This window comes from Populus nigra, chromosome 18, assembly GCF_951802175.1.
Source record: "Populus nigra chromosome 18, ddPopNigr1.1, whole genome shotgun sequence".
Taxonomy (NCBI): Eukaryota; Viridiplantae; Streptophyta; class Magnoliopsida; order Malpighiales; family Salicaceae; genus Populus; species Populus nigra.
Window position 1 is genome coordinate 9,738,530 of NC_084869.1, and position 19,246 is coordinate 9,757,775.

Here is a 19,246-nt window from a genome sequence, read left to right on the forward strand (position 1 = left end):
TAATTAAATACCAACAAGAATCTGTCTTGGAGAACCAAAGTTATACGCGATCACCCCCACGATATAACTATAAAAGACATGAATGAATAGTATGAAATCACAAAAAAGTTAATCAATCATTTGAAGAGTTTATAAGTTCAATTAATAACTTAATGTGGGAATCACTAAACTATAAAATATAACAACAATGTCTATTTCTTTATTAAAAAAAATAGTTTAACTTCAAAAAGTCTCTACAAAAGAGTATTTATATTAGAAAGAATTCTAAGTCTAATAGGATATCCTTAATGGATATGGATAATAATAATAATAATAATAATAATAATCTAAATAACCTAAATTTAAATAAATGCCCTAATATATTTAAAAAGCATAATAATAACTAAAGTATAAATAAAATAATAGTCCAACTAATTTAAATAAAACCAAAGTCATTTTCGTTATCTGTTGGCATAATTGAAACCCAACTTCAAATGCATGGTTCTCTTTCGTATTAATAAATTAGAAGTCATGTCATATATCAATGGAAAGCTATAGATGTTTACTTTAAAATTCAACTAGAATCGCATTAAAACTTCATATGGATCTCTAGTTATGACCAAAATAGATTTGAATATTCTTTATTTCAATTTTTTTATAATGTTTGAATGCCCACCAACTAAACCTTCTTGAACATGAATTGAATTAATCAAGGCTTGTTTTTTATTATTTAATATCTTATTGAAGTCCACTTTAGCACATGTGTTTTAAAGAAATCTATTGAAAACCTTTTTAAATCTTTTAACTCTAAGTCTTATCATTGGACCAACAAGAACCTTTAACAGATCTCTTGTTGTTACTTTGATCATATTATTGCTCGTTGTGTGTTGCAATCACAAGTTAGTTTGTTTGTTGTATTCTCTTAAATAACCATGGCTGGAAGAGGTCGTAGAGTAGAACATGTTTAGGTAAGAAGGGATGAGAAGGTTTCCCATCGTAGAGAAACATTCATGATCGGAGAGAAACATTCATGATCTTGTGATAGAAGAGATGTAGAGATAGATTACATGATTGAAAAGAGATGTTTATGGGTCGGTGATAGAAAATATATGAAGATAAATCGTAAAATTTATTTGTCCATTAGTGGAGGTGGGGAGCTCATGAAATTATAAGAAAAATGATTACAGATTCATAACTAGTTTTGAAAACTTATTTCAGAAACTGAGCAAAGATGGTAATTTTTTTTTATTAGGATAAGTATTGTACAGATTTTAGTTATACTATTTATGATGAGATGGATATAGATTGATATTCTCCATCAATTTATTATTTTTATTTTGATGATGATGATATCATAAAAAACAAAGGTCATTAATAGTAATAATAATGTCATTAATGATGTCCTTCTTGATAAGTAAGAGGTTGAGTGCAAAAAACAAAACTTGAAACGTGCTCTACAAAATAAAATTAATTATTTAAATTATATTGATTTTTTTTGTTGTAAGTTTATTGTTATCACACATAGATGCATTCAAAAGTTATATGGATACAAGAAATACTTGTAAAGCAAGTTTAAAGCTTGAAATTTATTATTCTAGAAACCAATGAAAGAAATAATTTGTTAATTGTTATTTCTTATATAAATTTTAAGATGGAGAAATTGAAATTGATATCTAAAATAATTATACAAAGAAAGCAAAGAAAGAAAAGGGACCGGAGAGTTTTGATTGGATATTCATAAGATCAATGCAAGATTAATTTGAATTCAATATCAAGTTCTTTTTAATCCGGAAAGATTAATGCATGATATTGTTTTTCTAATACATAATTTTATATTATTGAAATTAATTTTTTTCCCGGCAAACTATCATCCTTCACTCCCAGGATTCAATGCGGGAAGCCGATCACCAAAAGCCCCGCGCCTTGCGTTCGAAGTGAGCTCCATAACCACCTTACCATCCCTTCTTCTATCCTCAGCCTCCACTCAACTACCCCGGCATTCACCTCGACACACCCGTCTTTCCTTAAACTCTTCCGTAATCTCCCCCATGTTTGGGAATCCTAAAGTTCAGGAATCAAACAAACCGACAAGAAGCCCCGAGTACCGATCGTTAACGTTAGCAGTTAATGCATTTCCATCGTAAATAAAAAACCCTGGAGCCTTTCGACACCAAAATACTCTCTTCCTACATCAATCACTAATGGGTCAAACGAGCTACGGAACTCGCTCCGAACTTGAAAATGGAACGGGTCTGGGGCGTATTTTCAGAGGCAAAGTAGTGGAAACGTTCAAGTGTTAGTGATTTGAGGAGAAAGGAAATGCTGTGAATGGTTCCAGGAGCATCTAAAAACTACAATCTTAAAGATGTGTTTTATCTCATATATTAAGAAGAAGAAAAGGAGGAATAAATCTCTTTGACCATCTAACATAGCTCTTAGGGTTGGTAATACCATGAACTACCAAATAAACAAACCTTGAAGCTCTTTAGCATCGCAATGACAAAGTTGCAAACAAATCTTAGCTTACCAGTTACAGTGAGCGCGCCACCAGCTCAAAGGAAATGTGTTACCACGTATGCTAACAAAATAAATACAAGTCCCTTTACATACCATGATAATAATTACTACATTCAAGAAGAATGCTGAGCCACCCTTACTCCATCACTATCACCATCACTATCAGTTGTGAGTTATGATCAATTCAAGCTTACTGCATCATTGGTATATTACTACGGGCATGCCCAGGTCGGTCCAAAATCTAAATGCTTTTGCTTGCCCGGTACATAAAAATTACTGTGTTAACCAAAATAAATGAAGGTTTTCTGCACAAAAATATATCTAACATTCCGTTTGGTTATCAACCACAACTGCTTGTACAACACAGTAATTCAGCAAAAAGGCTCGCAGCATGAGTGAATATGACCATTTGCAACTACCTATTCTACATGGTTGTCAAAAGTATCTACATGGTTGCTCATCCAAAGATGAAATCCTCTGAAACTATAAGCTACATGTTGAGGGGGGATCTGTACATGATATAGAAGCAATGAAACTAGAAAATAACTGTTTTCCACCCGTCACAACCATGGATGCTCTTTCTTGTCTTCTTCTCCCTACATTAATATTCAGAAATTTCTACATCAGATGGAGGCAGGTGTGTAGGGATTAGGGATCCCCTTTCAAAATTCTACGTGTAATAGCTCTCAACATCTCCCTTTATCTCAATTATCATTAGGTGTAAAAGTGGCAGAGATAAATGTAACAAACATGACAAGCAGGTGACATATAATTCCCACTTTCAGATTCAGTTGCAGTCACTTTGCATGAATGACTTTCACCAACTCGTAGAGAAAGACATAGAGAGACAGACGGACAGAAACTTGCATAAGAACAACTGATGAAATTCCATATTCTACCACTTAGGTTCAAATGGGTGAAGTGTGAGGCCGTGAGCAGCTTCAGCTATTTGCAGATACAGTTAAAGGGGCAGAGCACCAGAAGTGATTTGACAAGTTCAGTTCAGCAGACAACTAAAATTTCTTACCTTATCTCAGAAAAATCCAGGTTCCGGTTTCTCATCTTCATCATGATCAGACTCATAATCAACACCATTCCATACGTGACGCTTTGGTCTTTGATCCATGTTCTCTTCATCCTGTCCAACCACACATCCAACAAGTTCAAAAAGGAAAGAGATAAACCCAAGAAGTAATGACAATTGCGTTATTTCCAGAAAATTTTCCACAGCCCACCAACCTCTTCCGGAACTTCAGTTGTAGCTGGTGTTGTCTGAAAAGGTACACTGGGAGCATTAGGCAGTCTAGAAAGTTGCTCTAGCAGTATGTTCCTGAAAAAGTTGCAAGTCACAAAATTGAACAAGCAGACATAATTACAAAGAAAGTTGGAAGAACAGCAAACAAAAATTTGTACAGAACTTTTGTAAAAACATTATATCTACAACCACATTTGGGTACCTAATTAAGTTCTATGCATGAGAGAGAGAGAGAGAGAGAGAGAGAGAGAGAGAGAGAGAGAGAGATACTAAGAGAAAATTGCAGTTTAAGCACACAGAAATTTTCTTGGAAAATTTAACCACAGCATTAACAAATAGTGAATGTAACAAATATCAGAACAGATGAAAAACAATTGTGGCAATTCAATAATTGATACAGAATGCCGGGTAACAGAAGTTAATTTTAGGCCTCATGAAATAATAGACCTCAAACCTGAGTTTTTAGTCATGATGCATGGGTTCTCAGCTAAATGATTGTCAATCTGATTCAGTCCCATTCATAAGCTTCTATTTAAATAAAATAATTGCCTTCATTCTTGTGATTATCCAAGAATATAGGAGGAATTTTGAACAAGAAACTTATAAAAGAGGCAATCAGCTAAGAACAAGAACATAATGTAGCACATGAATGCACCATGCTCTAAACTATAGTGAAAATGAAGTTGATCCCATTTTAACATAGGAATTCTGACCCCATGTTCCAAAGAAGTATATGGCAAACCCTTATTTGATATGAGAAAAAGAAGGGGCATATCAACTAGAAGTAGTTATGCCCTGTTTATAGATTACAAAGTTGACAGGCATTATATGTTAAATGCAAAATGATTTTGCTTGTAGGTTCCAATCTCTCAGAGTTATATCCTCAATTTTGAAATGTAATTCACATAGTACTAATTGCAACTTTAGTTATAAAGAAGTAATGAAGTACTGACAATCACCTTATTCTCTCCATGTCTTTGGGTGTGTTTAGGTTCTCCATATTGGATGGGTCAGCATGAAGTGTGTATTCAGGGCCAAAGTACTCGTAGTACTCATTGTAAGGCAATTTGTTATCTGGTTCCACCCCAACTGCAACTGCAGTCTGAGACAAAGCAACATGTGTATGAATAACTTGGCATTGTTATGGAATCAATCTATGTGTGCATGTTTTTTATGTGCATGTGTGTGCGCAAGCATACGCAAGCATACCTCATAGCACCAGCAACGGGCAACATTCCTGATAGTATACCCACCCCCACCCAAGACCATCAGAGGAACATTAAAAGATCTAATAAATCTAAGGCAGTCTGCATGGCCCTTAACAGACAGGTTGAAACACCCCAACCTATCACCAGATAATGAATCTGCTCCACATTGGAGAACAACTGCATCAGGTTGATAAACCTCCATCACTTTTTGGATGAGTGGCCGAAACAGAGCACGGAAACATCCGTCATCCATCCCACCTTTTAAAGGAATATTCAGGGCATAGTTCTTCCCTTTCCCAACTCCAATGTCCTTGATGTGCCCCGTCCCTGGAAAGAAATCTCCATATTTATGGAAGGACACGGTCATAACCCTGTCAGTAGTATAGAATGCTTCCTCAACACCATCACCATGGTGGACATCAATATCTACATACAATACACGCTGCCCAAATCCATTCAAAGAAGGCATTCAGAAAAACATTAAGAAATCAGAACATGCAGCCATGTCGATTCACAAAACTTGAAAGATAAACAAAATTTACTCCAATACAAATTGATTGAGATCACATGAGCAAAAAAAAAAAACAAAAGCACTCTTAACATGGCCATTCAAAATCGATCATGTCCCAAATAAAATTGGAAATGAGCAGAAACCAGGTGCACTTCGACCATTTGTACAAATATGGTCGAATACAGAGAAACTACTGTATTTCAAGAAAGGCATGTATCAAAAACCATCATTAGCTTTCCCGATCTGCATAACTAGGATGCATATCATTTGTGCTGTCATTCATCATCTCATTAAGCAAGTGGATATTGATTCCACCTAACCCTAATTTGGACTCTCAAAAAACAACCATTACTTTTACTCGAAAACTAGACACGCAAAATAATACATACTCACCAAGACTTTGCTTAAAATTGATAAAAACATAGCTTAGTGGAAATAAACTAACTACAAAAAAAGAATATCAAACACAAATTATCATTTACAAAAACAAAACCTACAGAAAGAAACCAGTAAAAACCCTAAAGCAAACAAACAATAACCGAAATACATGAGAAATAAAGTAAAGGAGAGAAAGAGATGCACTAGTAAATTACCTTATGAACTTTGAGCAACTCAAGAATGCCAAGAACAATATCATTAACATAACAAAACCCAGAAGCCTCACTCCTCTTCGCATGATGTAAGCCACCAGCCCAATTCAAAGCAATATCAGCATCCCCTCTATTAAGCTTAACAGCACAGCCAATTGAGCCACCAGCAGAGGCCTGACAAAACTCAAATAACCCATAAAAAACCGGACAATCATCACCAATATTAAACCTCTTCAACTGCCTCCCATGTGCCGGATCACTCGCTGATTGTGGTGACACTGAAGACAAGAATTCCACGTAATCATCAGAATGGAACCACCCTATGTCTTCAGGACCTGCTGGGAATGGACGGTTGATTTCCATCCGACGGTGGAGAGCGTAGTTGATTATCAAGTTGTGGGCCATTCGGATTCTGTGGGGTTTCATTGAGTGGCCTTGACCGTAGTAGTACTCACCGATTGTGGGTTCGTAGAAGTAGCTGACTCGGCGTTTTTCTGCGTCTGTTCCTGTTGATGGTAGGGATGCGCCTCCATTAGTATCCAGCATTTTTTTTCAAATAAGAAATTGAAAATCTGTGTGCTTGCCTCTCTCTCAAGAGGTGGGGGGAGCAGGAGGGGGAGCTTTGTAAGAGGAGATGAAAAATAGGGTGGAATACGTTCTCAGAACAAGGATTACAATTCCATCCAAAGTCTTCAATACCAATTTTGTATAGATTACCTTACCCCCTTGTATAAAATATAGATATCGTTGAATCCCACCTTTATATATTAATGATTATTGAAAAAGAATTCTTCTCTTCTTTACGACAAAAATATAAATAATCAAATTTTATTATTATTTTTTAAAATAACTTTGATTATCAAATTATCGAAGACAAATATATAAAATTATTATAAATTAGATAATAAATAAAATATAAATACAGTCGATTCGTTATAAATGGAGAGGCCACTTATAGCTTCTAGACCAGTTAGAAACTTCTCTCATTCAATTTTGTTTTGAATTCTTTATGCTTTTTATTTTTCTGTTTAAAAAAATTAAAAAAAATTTATTTTGTATTTTAAATTAATATTTTTTTATATTTTCAGATTATTTGATGTACTAATATTAAAAATAATTTTTTAAAATTAAAAAAATATTATTTTAATATATTTTTAAATTTAAAAAATACTTTAAAAATAATTATTAATGTACGTCCAAAAACGCTCGTAACTTGATCATATCCCTTCGCATGGCTAAGGGCCTGTTTGTTTTTGCGTTTCAAAAGCGCTTTTGACAAAATTTGAAAATTTTTTATTTTTTTATTAACTTCAAATTAATATGTTTTTAGTGTTTTTAGATCATTTTGATGTGCTGATGTCAAAAATAATTTTTAAAAAATAAAAAAACATCATTGGCATGCATTTTAACACGAAAAGCTATTTGAAAAGCAACCGCAACCATACTGCCAAACACACTTTTATACGGCTGGGCGACGAGTAGCTTAGTTTGCTTGTTAGTGTCACGTGACTACAAATGAAATACACAGATTGAATTAAATAGCTCTTCCCCTATTTGACACCCAATTTGATGCGCGATAGAGTAAGAGGAAAACTCTTCACTAATGCACACGACTAAAAAATAATGTAAAGATTCTTTTTTTCTTTTCTTTCCATACAAATTTCATACCAATTAAAATTATATTGTCCAAATGATTTTAAAAATGCACTTCTTATACCAATTCAATATATTTTGGTAAACAAGATTCTCTATATGTTGATTTCTAGATTCAAATTAAATTTAAAAAACAAATTAAACAAAAAGGGTTGTGTTTATAATAGAAGATATAAAGAGCGGAGAATTTATTTTATATGAAATGCATGTTAGAGAGATATTTATAAGATAAATTTGATATTTCTATAAATTATTATATGGTTAGATTTGTTGATGATTTTTCTTTTACACCAAGCCTTTAGAAGATATTTCGTAGGAAGTGAAAAGCACTTTTAAGTGAAAAACAAAGAGTGTACTAAGAGCGTGTTTGGCAGTGTGGTTGCGGGTGCTTTTCAAATAACTTTTCGTGCTAAAATACATGCCAACGATGTTTTTTTATTTTTTAAAAATTATTTTTGATATCAGCACATCAAAACGATCCAAAACGTACAAACCATATTAAATTTTAATAAAAAAAAAATTCAAATTTTTTAAGAATGCAGTCGCAGCCGGGTTCCCAAACAGGTCCTGAATATACTTTAAAACCTCGTTTGACGCCATAAAAATCGATATAATTAATGTTTGGGTTGGATACTTGTCTTCTCTCTCCTTCCTCCCCCCTTACATTGGTGGGCTTGGTTGGTCTGATTGATTTTGTTTTTTTTTTCTCATTTTGCTTTCCCCTTCTCTTCTTCTTTTTTTTCAAGTAAGCCTTTATTGAGCTCTATTTGGCCACACTCGACGACTGAAATGGAGAGTTACCGATAAATCGAAGATTAAAATAAAAAAAGATAAAGAAATATATTTGGTACATGTATGACACTTGCTCGATTGTACACAAACCCATAGTGCATTCGGAGGCTTCTAACCTCTAATGATGGGTTTTTTTTTTGTGGAGTTGGCTTTGTCTCGGCTAACCCATAGTGCATTCGGAGGCTCCAGTAACACTTTGACAACATGTTTTTTCTTTTCTTTTTTACTTTCTAATTGGGCTTTCTCTCTCTATTTTTTATTAGGATTGGTTGGGCTGAGAGTATTGGGCTTGGTTGGGCTCCTTCTCTTCTTTCTTTTTTAGCTTTCTTTCCCTTCCTTGGGCCTGTTTGGGCTTCTTCATCTTGCTCTTTAAATTTCTTCAAGTCGTCTAGGTCATTTGTTCCATTCTTTCTTTTTTTCTGAAAGAGACGACAACGGAAATCTTTTGAATTTAGAAAAGTCAATTCTTTATATGATGATTGTAGTCGTCGTCGGCAGGTTTTATTTTATTGAAATGCTTGGTATACAGAATATCATCATCATCGTCGTCGTCATGAAGCAACAAATTCTTCCACGAGCAAAAGGAAAAGCGACACAACACATATTTTCCACAAAGACGGTGTCAAATCATGAATATTGGTTTCAACTTAAATGGCCATATTGATGTATGATATATACAAAACATCTAACGGAATGTGGTGTTCTACATCGAAGCTTAAGGCTTTTGCAGACAAGAGAATATTTGGCCATCCTTCATCTTCGATCATGCAATCATGCATGCAAAATCATCACCTCCCGAGAAATTCTGAGGAAAGCTACGTCGGCCTGCGTAAACATCAATTATAGAAGGCAGTGATGGCCTAGCTAAGACCTGTAGAGGCCAGTGAAAGGAATATCTTGGTCAGCCCTTAGCGTTAAAAACGTGAGATTTTTCAAATCTTTCTTTCTCTGAATATGAAATTGCTTCTTCGCATGTTGGGTTGTATTGCAGCTTCCTACCCGTAACATAAAGGTACTTTATTTGGACTCTAAAGTAGGAGCAACGTGGTCCAAAGGATGAAAATTGAAGGCTTATGGCAGGAGTTTTAATTAGTTGGTGTCAAATCAGGAATTTGCTGTCAACTGGGGACATTGAACTTCAATCAGGTTTATCTCTTAGCATTTTGATTTTGACATTAAGGTTTTTTCTTCTCAAGGCACTCTCATCGCAACTTTTGACCTCGAAAGCTAGTGGATTTGAGTGCATGGGTGGTGTTAAAGGGGGACCAATGGAATCTTGAAACTGGTACATCTTCATAGATGAGTTATGCCCAAAATTTAAGTTAACTGAGGCAATTATTTGATAAGAGATATCCCATTAAAATAACCCTATTGCTGGTTATGAGCACCCTACTACCATGACCTAATAATGAATCAGTTGAAAGTTATTGATGCATATAATAAATAAAAAGCTGAAGTGAAGCGGTGTAGGTTAACTAGTTAGGTGCTAGATTTATTTTTTAGAGGTTTTTAGTTTAGGTGTTACATCTCTTAGAATCACTAGAAGTTTATATAATCATTAATTTTAAGATTTCAAGAAATTAATCGAGATGTAAATAAATTGATCTAGATATTCACGAAGTCTCCATATCCTTGGTGTCCAATAAGCAATTGTTCTTGGGGACAAAAAAATATTCCCTTCTTTTCCATGGAGACAAGCAAAAGTTCAGACCCAGGGAAAGAACGTAACGTAATCATTTGGGGGGAAGGATTAAGGGGGAGAGATGGTTTTTCACTATCATTTTGTGATCATCATCTCTTGAAAAGGAAGCTTTTTTGTTGGTTGATGGAGACAACGTAAAAGGGACTATGCCTTCATGGCTTTGAACGAAAATACCAGTTGTGTCCACAAGGACCACACCGGGGTATATCACCTTTTAAGTACTATATTGTTTGGTATTATTTGGAACTAATGTGAGAAAATGCATGTAGCCATCACAATAGTCGATGCTTGCGACCTTGCATGCATATAGAGCGCCTTTACACCCTTTTTTAAGCTAAATTATCAAAAAAATTGAGTCAAACTATTAGCTCTTGATTATTATTTTTAGTAAAAACTCTTTTTTTAGCAATATGTATACGTACATATACTGATCTCCCACATCTAATATTTCCAATTTCAACTGATATAGACCTCAATAGCTTGGTATCATATGGAGATATTTTTTGGATAAGAGTGTTGTCCATATTGTTTATACTTTGCGTGTGTGTCTCTTTATAATATTTGAGCACCACGCTTTTAAAATTTTGCAGCTAGCTAGGTTATAAGCAAGGCAGTACAAGTGGACAACCAGACAATAAAGTCCATGAGAAATTTACAAGCATGTGTATAGAGCCTGAAATTCAGAAAGAAATGATTTATGAATTTCGTAGAAATGACCTCACTCCCATAAATGATGACGTCTCGATCGATCACTTAAAAGATAAAAATACAGAGGAAGTTTGCACTTAGATTTATAATAACTAAAAACACCCTATCATTTTTGCGAGCTAATTATATAACAGAAAATATTACTATCACCATATATCTATAAAATAAGCTATATTATACTTATTTTTAATCATAAGTATAATAGTTTATTGTATATATTATAATAGTATATTATACTAAGAAACAAATGTTATCATCTTGAAGGCAACTCTGCCGCTAGGATAATAGTTTATTATATGATGAAAAAATAAATAAAAAGAGAACCTTTCAACTCACAGGTAAAATTCACATCTTGAAAAAAGAAAACTTTAAGAATATATTGTTTTTTTCAACTTTTAAAGAACATGACTAGTTTAGTGATTATATTACCCTTAGGTTGAATATAAATCATATAAAATAGAACAAAAATATTTTTAATAAAATAAAAAAATTCAACATCTAATTACAATGACTCGTTTCGTGATTATAATATTAATGGGTCGACTCTTTCATAAAAAAAAAATCAAAATACTTAAAATAAGATTTTTATTGATTTATTTATTTTATGAGAATATTCCTATCATATAAGAAAACTCATCAAATATGAATAAAATTCACATTCGCACATAAAAACAATGAAATATATATATGAATTCACGATTATTATTTTTATCAAACATTCATCCATGCATAAGAACCAATTAGCATCATCATCTAAGCATAGGATCATCTCATCACATATAAATCAAGTCAACACATACCACATCAAAATATCCACTCATACAAATCAATAACATATTTCAAATTATTCAAAATAAATAAATCAATGCATTAAGGTTTGAAATCAATTTTTAAGAGCGATCGAAATCATCTAATAGAAGCTGAAAATAATCAAAATAATGACATTGATCCGCGTAGTGTTGGCGAGTAGATTATAGAGAGAAGTTTGAAGAAAGATAAGTAAAACTATGAAAAACTCATCAAAAATTGGATACATATATGCTTAGTTTTAACTTAATTTTAATTCACAAGATAAGTAAAAGAGGGAGAGAAATTTGAAGAAGTTGAAAGATTGTTTTATGCTTTGAGATTTTGTATTTAAAGTATGCAAACTCCTGTATTAGCATGATAAATCTATGAGAATCTAGAAATGCTAGTAAATAAAACTTACAATAAGGGTGCTTAATCACCGGAATTAAATAAAGTTAAGATTAGGTATATATAAAAAAATCTATATACACACTAATGAGTGATGCTCGATGTAAACTATGTGTTTAATAGCAAAATTTTCAAATGATAAATATTAAATTAAGGGCAAATCTTTATGGCTAAAGAGAAAAATCCCAAGGAAACTAGTTAAAATCTTGGGCTAGAAAATAAATATAAATCTATATAAAAAATAACAACAATTGTAGTTTTGATGAAAACATCATATAGGCCATAAAATGAGTGTCATTATTGTAATAGTGGAGAAAAAACTTCCTTGCTTGGAAATTTCACTTTTATCCTTCTTTCTTCTCCAAATTCTCTCAAGTTATGGGCATGAGAGTATGGTAAAATGTTTTCTACTCATTATATCAAACCAAATTTGTGAAACTTAAAGAGTGAGGGGTTGGAAGTTTGGGTGATTTGATAGAGAAAGTGTGCAAAGATTATATCCCTTTTTGGTTGACCGATCACTTGTCCTCTCATTTATAAACCAATTGCGTGTCCCCTCACTTAAACCTCCGAATCCAACTATTACTCCCCAAGTACACTCTCATAATCAAACTTGGTTTACTCACCATCAACTATGAAGATAAAGCATACATGTATTAAATATTCACATGTTCTCCTGCCATAATAGAGCCATTAAATGGTGTTATAACACGCCCAACCTCAAACGAAGTCACTTGCCTTTATGGATTACATGTCAATATGTCACAAGGGGTATATAAACACTAAATGAATCATTAAATAAAGTGAAGGGGGTCACATTCTCTTTTTGAACTACTAATTATCGTGTGCATCTTCTTTATAAACACACACAACACAATTTTAACACAACTTTAAAGCTTCATTTATCCTAAACTAGTATTAACTTAAGCATCAAAGATTCCTCTAAACCCAACAAAGAAATCTCTTTTGCAAGTGCTTGTGAAGCTTAAGTTTGGCAATTTCAATCTCCAATCCATCAATCAACCTTAAAAAATCCTTGATCTTTTGAGAATTTTTTTCTAACCTTGTAAGTGGCATTGTCCTTAGGGAATCTTGAACAAAAGTCAGTTTAACTCCTTTTCTTTTTATATATTGTATTGTTCTTTTCTTGATTGACAACTCATAAACTCTAATATATAAGAGGGTTACAAACTCTCTCATCATATATGCTCTATCAACTTCTTTAAATCTCTAATGGCTCCTTCATTAGCACCATTAGTTCTACCTTTCAATATGTGTAGACAACTCTAGTTTGATGAAGAGGTAGACTAGAGTGAGGTGCAGGAGAGCATAAGAGAGCATCATCGCTCGCTTAGCTAATATAAAAATAGCTCTCACTGCCACGAGATACAGTCTCTAAACATCTTGTTCCTCATATATGGAATCCAGTTCCTCTAAGAACCAACAACCATATTTATCCAAGCATAATATTCCTTCGAGAACCACACCTTAAGAGCAATCTCGTGATAAGTTTTTATTCAAAAACCAAATAATTTAATATAAAAAACATGTTTTCATCAACACAAAAAAGAAATATATGAATAAGATAAAAAGGTTTTCATTAAAAAGATATATTTTTCCTTCTTAATTCAAATCATTAATTTTTATTATGAATACCATCATGTTTAGCTTTTATTCAGCTTTTATTCAGGAAATTAATATACTGCTAATAAAAAAAAATGTTTCCTAGCTCCAAAACAAGAAAAAAATACATGAACAAGAAAACGAGATTACACCTAATTATTATTTTTTCCAGGATTTAAATAATTTCCTTGTACATATGTAAAGATCTATTTTAATTATTATAAAAATAAATAAAAAAATCCAAAACTGTCCCACAGTATCACGAAGATACACTAGCTAGTTTGTAATTAATACATGGATGCCGGATTGTTTGAAAATACATGGAAAGCTGTTATAAAAGTAGTAAGCAACTTGAAAGATATCTAAAGTTGACTATTTTAAAGCTATTAATCGACATCCAAATCAATCAATGATCATGTCGATCAAATTGATTTAAAGGCAGCCTACTTTATTCTCCTGGGCTGTTCTTTGTTTTGATGACGATCATTACAAAAGACATAAAGCCCTTAATATGTTGCTTTTTACAGAACATTAACCTAGCTAGGTGGGGCAGATAATCAAGTGGTATCAGCTGTAGATCACATAAGCTCGAGTTAATTGGATCATAATCTAGGATCGTTGGGCCAACAGCAGAAAAATATAGTGCCCTTTCTGCCTTGTTATTTTCCCGATTCATGTTAGATCTCTGTCCCGGTACTAGGCCTATCATAAACCAACCCTTTTCTTAAACTTGAAAATATACTTCAAAAATGTGTGTGGGATGTTGTCCTGGACAGGATAATATAAACGAGATTAGACTACACTATACTATAGAATATTAGATTCGAGTGTGTGTAGAACAAGACAAGATCAAAAAAGTTTTTTGCCTTGGGAACAACTTGGGATAGATCATTATCCTGTTCAAAGTTTATTCAAAACACTTGATAATTTATCCTTATCCTATTCTAAGTGTATGTCAAACACATCACAATTTGTTATTTCTTCAGGGAAAATTGCTAGCAGAATCTGCCCTCAAGGGAAAAGTGCCAAATCTCCATTGCTGTTCTATGAAATAGCACATAACCTTGCCAATTGGTCTGCATATTAGTTTTCTCTTCACGCAAAACATCTTATGCATCAAACCACCCTCTAGTAAATCCTTGATCGAGTGTACAAGGCCGACTTTGGATGCGCCTCGGAACATGGTTCAATAAAAAATCTAATAACCTCAGCAGAATCAGATCCTATCTTCAAAGGAACACCCTAATGTTCTAAAACAATCTGAATTCCATGTCTACGAGGCCGAGGCCATAATTCAGGAATCATTTTAGTAGTATGTATTAATAAACCAACTCAGCCAAAAAAATTGTTATGAGAAGTTAAAGATGTAATTTATTATTTTTTAACATATTTTTTTTATTTTCTGAAAATTCTTTGAGGTTAAAACTTAAATAGATTTATACTATTTTTTATCAAATAAATAAATAAAAATAATAAAATTTAAACTTGTGTAACCACTTGATTATAAGGTTATAATATCATATTAATGAATTAATTTAATTTAGAAATTTAAATCATTAAATTAAAATTTAAAATATAATTTATATTATTTTTAAACTAGATTCACCACTGCCGGCAGAGACCAATCCCCATCTTCTCTTCTGGTAAGTACACCAGCTCCTGCATTCCCCAGATTCCCAAGTGAGCTGCCATCCGTATTGAGCTTCCACCAAATCTTGATCGGGAAAAGACCAGGCAACCAACCAGATTCCATCCAAACGCATAGAACCAGTATGTGTATCGAAAGCTTGTTGACAGTCTTTATTAAACATAAGAATCTGTTGAACTTGAACAAAGGCATCTAATACCCTTCGAATATATATCACCATTGTTTCTGGTTTTCCAAGTATTCCCAGCAGGCATTAGTGAATGCCCTGCACCGATCGGTTTAGTTTATCACTTGGAAGCCACTTTTCCAACCAAAACGAAGCACCATACCCCTTACCTACACGCCATCTGAAACCATCTTTTAGAAATGGAGCGCATTTCATTATCCCCTTCCAACAGCTTGAAGAATTCTAAGGAGTGGTAACAATGTTATATTACAATCACGAGCAGCCCTGAAGCCTAGTCCACCTTCCTTCATCGGAGAAGTAAATTAACAAGGTGAACTCCTTTTACACATGCTCCGAGGGAGCCGACAGGTCTGCATGAATACACTGCAATGGCCGAAATTGTATCCTCTATTAGAGATGGTTTTGGTATTACGGTAACTTCTGTATTTTACCTAACCTCGTACAAAAAATTGTTTGGTTATAACTTATCCTCAAATAGATTTTAGGTGCAAAATGTAAAATCCATAAACAATTGGGACCATCTGAAACATTAACTGAAATTTTAGGGACCAAAAAGTTAATGCCTTACAAACACACAGGCCATATATCTTGAAGGGAGATCAGATCATCTTCTCTCTAATGGCTTACAAACACACAGGCCATTTACCTTGACATGAGCACCTGAACCAGTCATTCCACGACACACACAAACCAACCTCCCTTGCAACCTCTCTTCCACATCTCCTCGCTATCAAAACCACCAAACTAGCCTCTACCCAAAGCGATAGTAAATACCCGAACCACCCACCATCGCCAGCAGCAACCCACCATCAGCCCCTGATTTAACCGAGGTCACTCACCCACCTTCATCACCGTCTCAGCGCGAGCCACCACTCTACAGTTCAAACCAAACCCACGCCAGCGCCACCAGTCTTCGAACCAGCCGAACCCACCACTAGATCAGCAACTCGTCGATGTGCTCAACACCAGTTTTCAAACCAAACCCATGCCAATTCAATGAACTGATGTGTTGGGTTTGACTAAAATTTAATTTAAATTCAATGAAAATTTAATTTCATAATTTCCTTTTGGCTCTGGTTTCAAGAATCTCTATAGTCTATGCCTATAATTTTATAGTCTATTTTACTTCTCACCACCCACGTAAGTGATGGATTTTCATGATGATCGAATATATCTCATGTATGGATATGATATTTAATGTGTAAAATATTTTTTAATTATAAATATATTAAAATATTTTTTAATTTTAATATTAATATATCAAAATTATTAAAAAAATATCTAAAAAATATTAATTTTAATTTTTTAAAATAAAAAATATTTTAAAAAAACAAATTCAAACTAAAAAATCGCACTTTTATTTGTTGATTGTTTTAATATATGTTTAGTTATCCAGGATGGATGAGCAAATAGTTTTATTTATATCCTTATATTTTTCATTTGATAAATTAATTTTTATGTTGTTTTAATTTGTTCAATTCATCTTTCTTTTTTTAATTTGTTCGATCAATGTAGTATCTAACTCTCATCAAGTTTCAATGCTAACTATGCATATGGATTTGATATTATTAAATACTTTTCATTCACACAAGAGCTTTTTATATTCATTATTAAATAGTTTTTTTATTTTATTTTATGAAATTGCTATATTGAAATTCCGAATGGTTGGTGGGAGAGGTAATAGAATGGTGTAGCGTCTTTGGAGAAATTGGAAGCTATGCATACAGCAGGTTCAAGGGGAATTAGATGGGTTTTGTTGTTGATTACATGTATATATAAATTTTTTTATTTAATTTTTTTTAATTATATATATATATATATATATATATATATATATATATAAAATATGTGATCCACGGCAAAACACGCTTAAATTATCTAATATGAACCAAAATAAAAAGCAAATGATATTGTTTTAATTTGATTTGAAGTGTAAACAATATTACTCTTCCTTTTTAAGTATTATACAACAACATCCACTTAATTAATTAACCGAATAAGTTTTTTTTCTCTAAATTCCAGTATTTAAAAGCTATTAAATCTTGACTAATTCGATAAAGGATCTACTAAAAAAATAAAACTCTCCAAATAATAATATGCTTTGTATATAATTAAATCTTGAATTCAAAATCTTATTTTAAAAAAGTCACTTGAAAATTAAACGAATATATTGAGAGCACCTTTTTCATCCCTTTCACCGGCCTTAGTGCTTCCTCCCTTTTGTCTATATAAATAAAATAAACAAATATTAAACAAGTAATTTACTAGTTATGCACGTTAAATCCAGTGCGATTGTTTATTACATATTTTTTAAAGTATTTTTTTAAAATATATTAAAATGATATTTTTTAATTTTTTAAAATTTCTATCTTACATCATCACATTAAATTAATCTAAAAACATAAAAAACAAAATTAAAACAAATTACTTGTAAAATTACGTGTGGAGGTGGTCATTTCCTCTGCTTAGAATATTAAAGCAAACCCTAATTTAGAAACTCTGTCATGTCGGTCATGCCAAAAACATATAGATATTTCTGGCTATCCCATCTGTCTGCTAAGAATAATTAATGGTTAACATTAGACATTTAAGAACTCATAAGATTGATTAGAAGTTGATCTTTCGATCTTTTAATGGGTCCTTTCTACAGATCTTCTCCTAAACAAGTAGTTAGCTAGCATTATTTATTTGAATTTACACAGCTAATATATTCTAGAGGCAGGCAGCTCTGACGACATGATGTTTTCTTCCACATCCCGCAAGTTTTTCGTCATGCATGACCCAAGATCCTCATGGCCCCTTATTGACTGCATGCTCATTGCAGTAATTACTTAAATATTTCAGAAGAAAGCCTTCAGGTCAAGCTAGATATACGCTTTTGATTTTCTTTATTCAAATAGAAAAGAAAGAAAAACCAGCCATCTTTGTCATCGAGTCACGGCAAGTCCACAGAAAGTGGTGGGATTTTGCGATGAATGTTGTCTGGCATCCATGGTTTCCCATTGAGAAAAGGAAATGGGCAAATTGGAAGGAGGACAGCCAAAAAGAGGTAGGCCAGGAAATGTCTATCTGGCTACGTATTTTCCAAGTCTTTTTGCCTGAGGTGTGACTGTCGGTCGTGGATGCGTCCATCGATGGCCCCAATCATTGAAGCTTCCTTCATTGATTGTTCTGGCTTTTCGTATTCTCCACTAATAATTAAATTACATGACAATTCCAATATTGCTGCTTTAATTTCCATTAAGCAGCATCTCATATACATTGTTTATAGCGTAATATTTATATTTTCTAACAGGAGAATGAGTGATGAAAACTAGTCCCTTCCATATCTAGATGGTTTTTTTTTTTTTTAAAAAAAAAAAAAACTCCATTGTTATATGATATAAGAAAGCTACTCCTTGTTATCTGGTCCGAAATCCTTTGAATCTCTGATTAATTGAAAAACAAAATCTCGTACATGTCTACAAATGCAAAAATAAAAAATCAATCAACAGTTAAGCGCTTGTGCATTCATATTGTCCACGGTAAGCGCTAGCTGTAGCATGTTTTCATGACAAAAAAGTTCATTAAGAAAACCAGAAAAAGAACCACTTGGAAAACCCAAAAGAAAAGATTGAATAACCTAGAAAATATCGATTGGAAATATACAAGGTTGAGTATCCTAGGATTCATGTTA

At 33.0% G+C, this 19,246-nt stretch overlaps 1 protein-coding gene across 1 annotated transcript; it reads right to left on the reverse strand.

Moving 5' to 3' along the window:
* Window positions 1–2,777: 2,777 nt before the first annotated feature.
* On the reverse strand, window positions 2,778–6,800 carry LOC133677893 (histone deacetylase 6-like). The gene is made up of 6 exons (XM_062100028.1): window positions 6,064–6,800; window positions 4,961–5,401; window positions 4,711–4,853; window positions 3,736–3,826; window positions 3,524–3,634; window positions 2,778–3,092 (listed from the first exon to the last, which is right to left on the reverse strand). The coding sequence occupies exons 1-5, from the start codon at window positions 6,604–6,606 to the stop codon at window positions 3,530–3,532; spliced, it is 1,323 nt and encodes a 440-aa protein (XP_061956012.1). The 5' UTR covers window positions 6,607–6,800; the 3' UTR covers window positions 2,778–3,092; window positions 3,524–3,529.
* Window positions 6,801–19,246: the final 12,446 nt, after the last annotated feature.

Excerpts from the sequence above, each read along its gene's own strand:
- LOC133677893 (XM_062100028.1), bottom strand. The coding sequence starts at position 6,606 with ATGCTGGATACTAATGGAGGCGCATCCCTACCATCAACAGGAACAGAC. Across the intron at positions 5,402-6,063 it reads AGTTGCTCAAAGTTCATAAG|CGTGTATTGTATGTAGATAT; the intron begins GTAATTTACTAG and ends GGATTTGGGCAG. Across the intron at positions 4,854-4,960 it reads CCCGTTGCTGGTGCTATGAG|ACTGCAGTTGCAGTTGGGGT; the intron begins GTATGCTTGCGT and ends GCTTTGTCTCAG.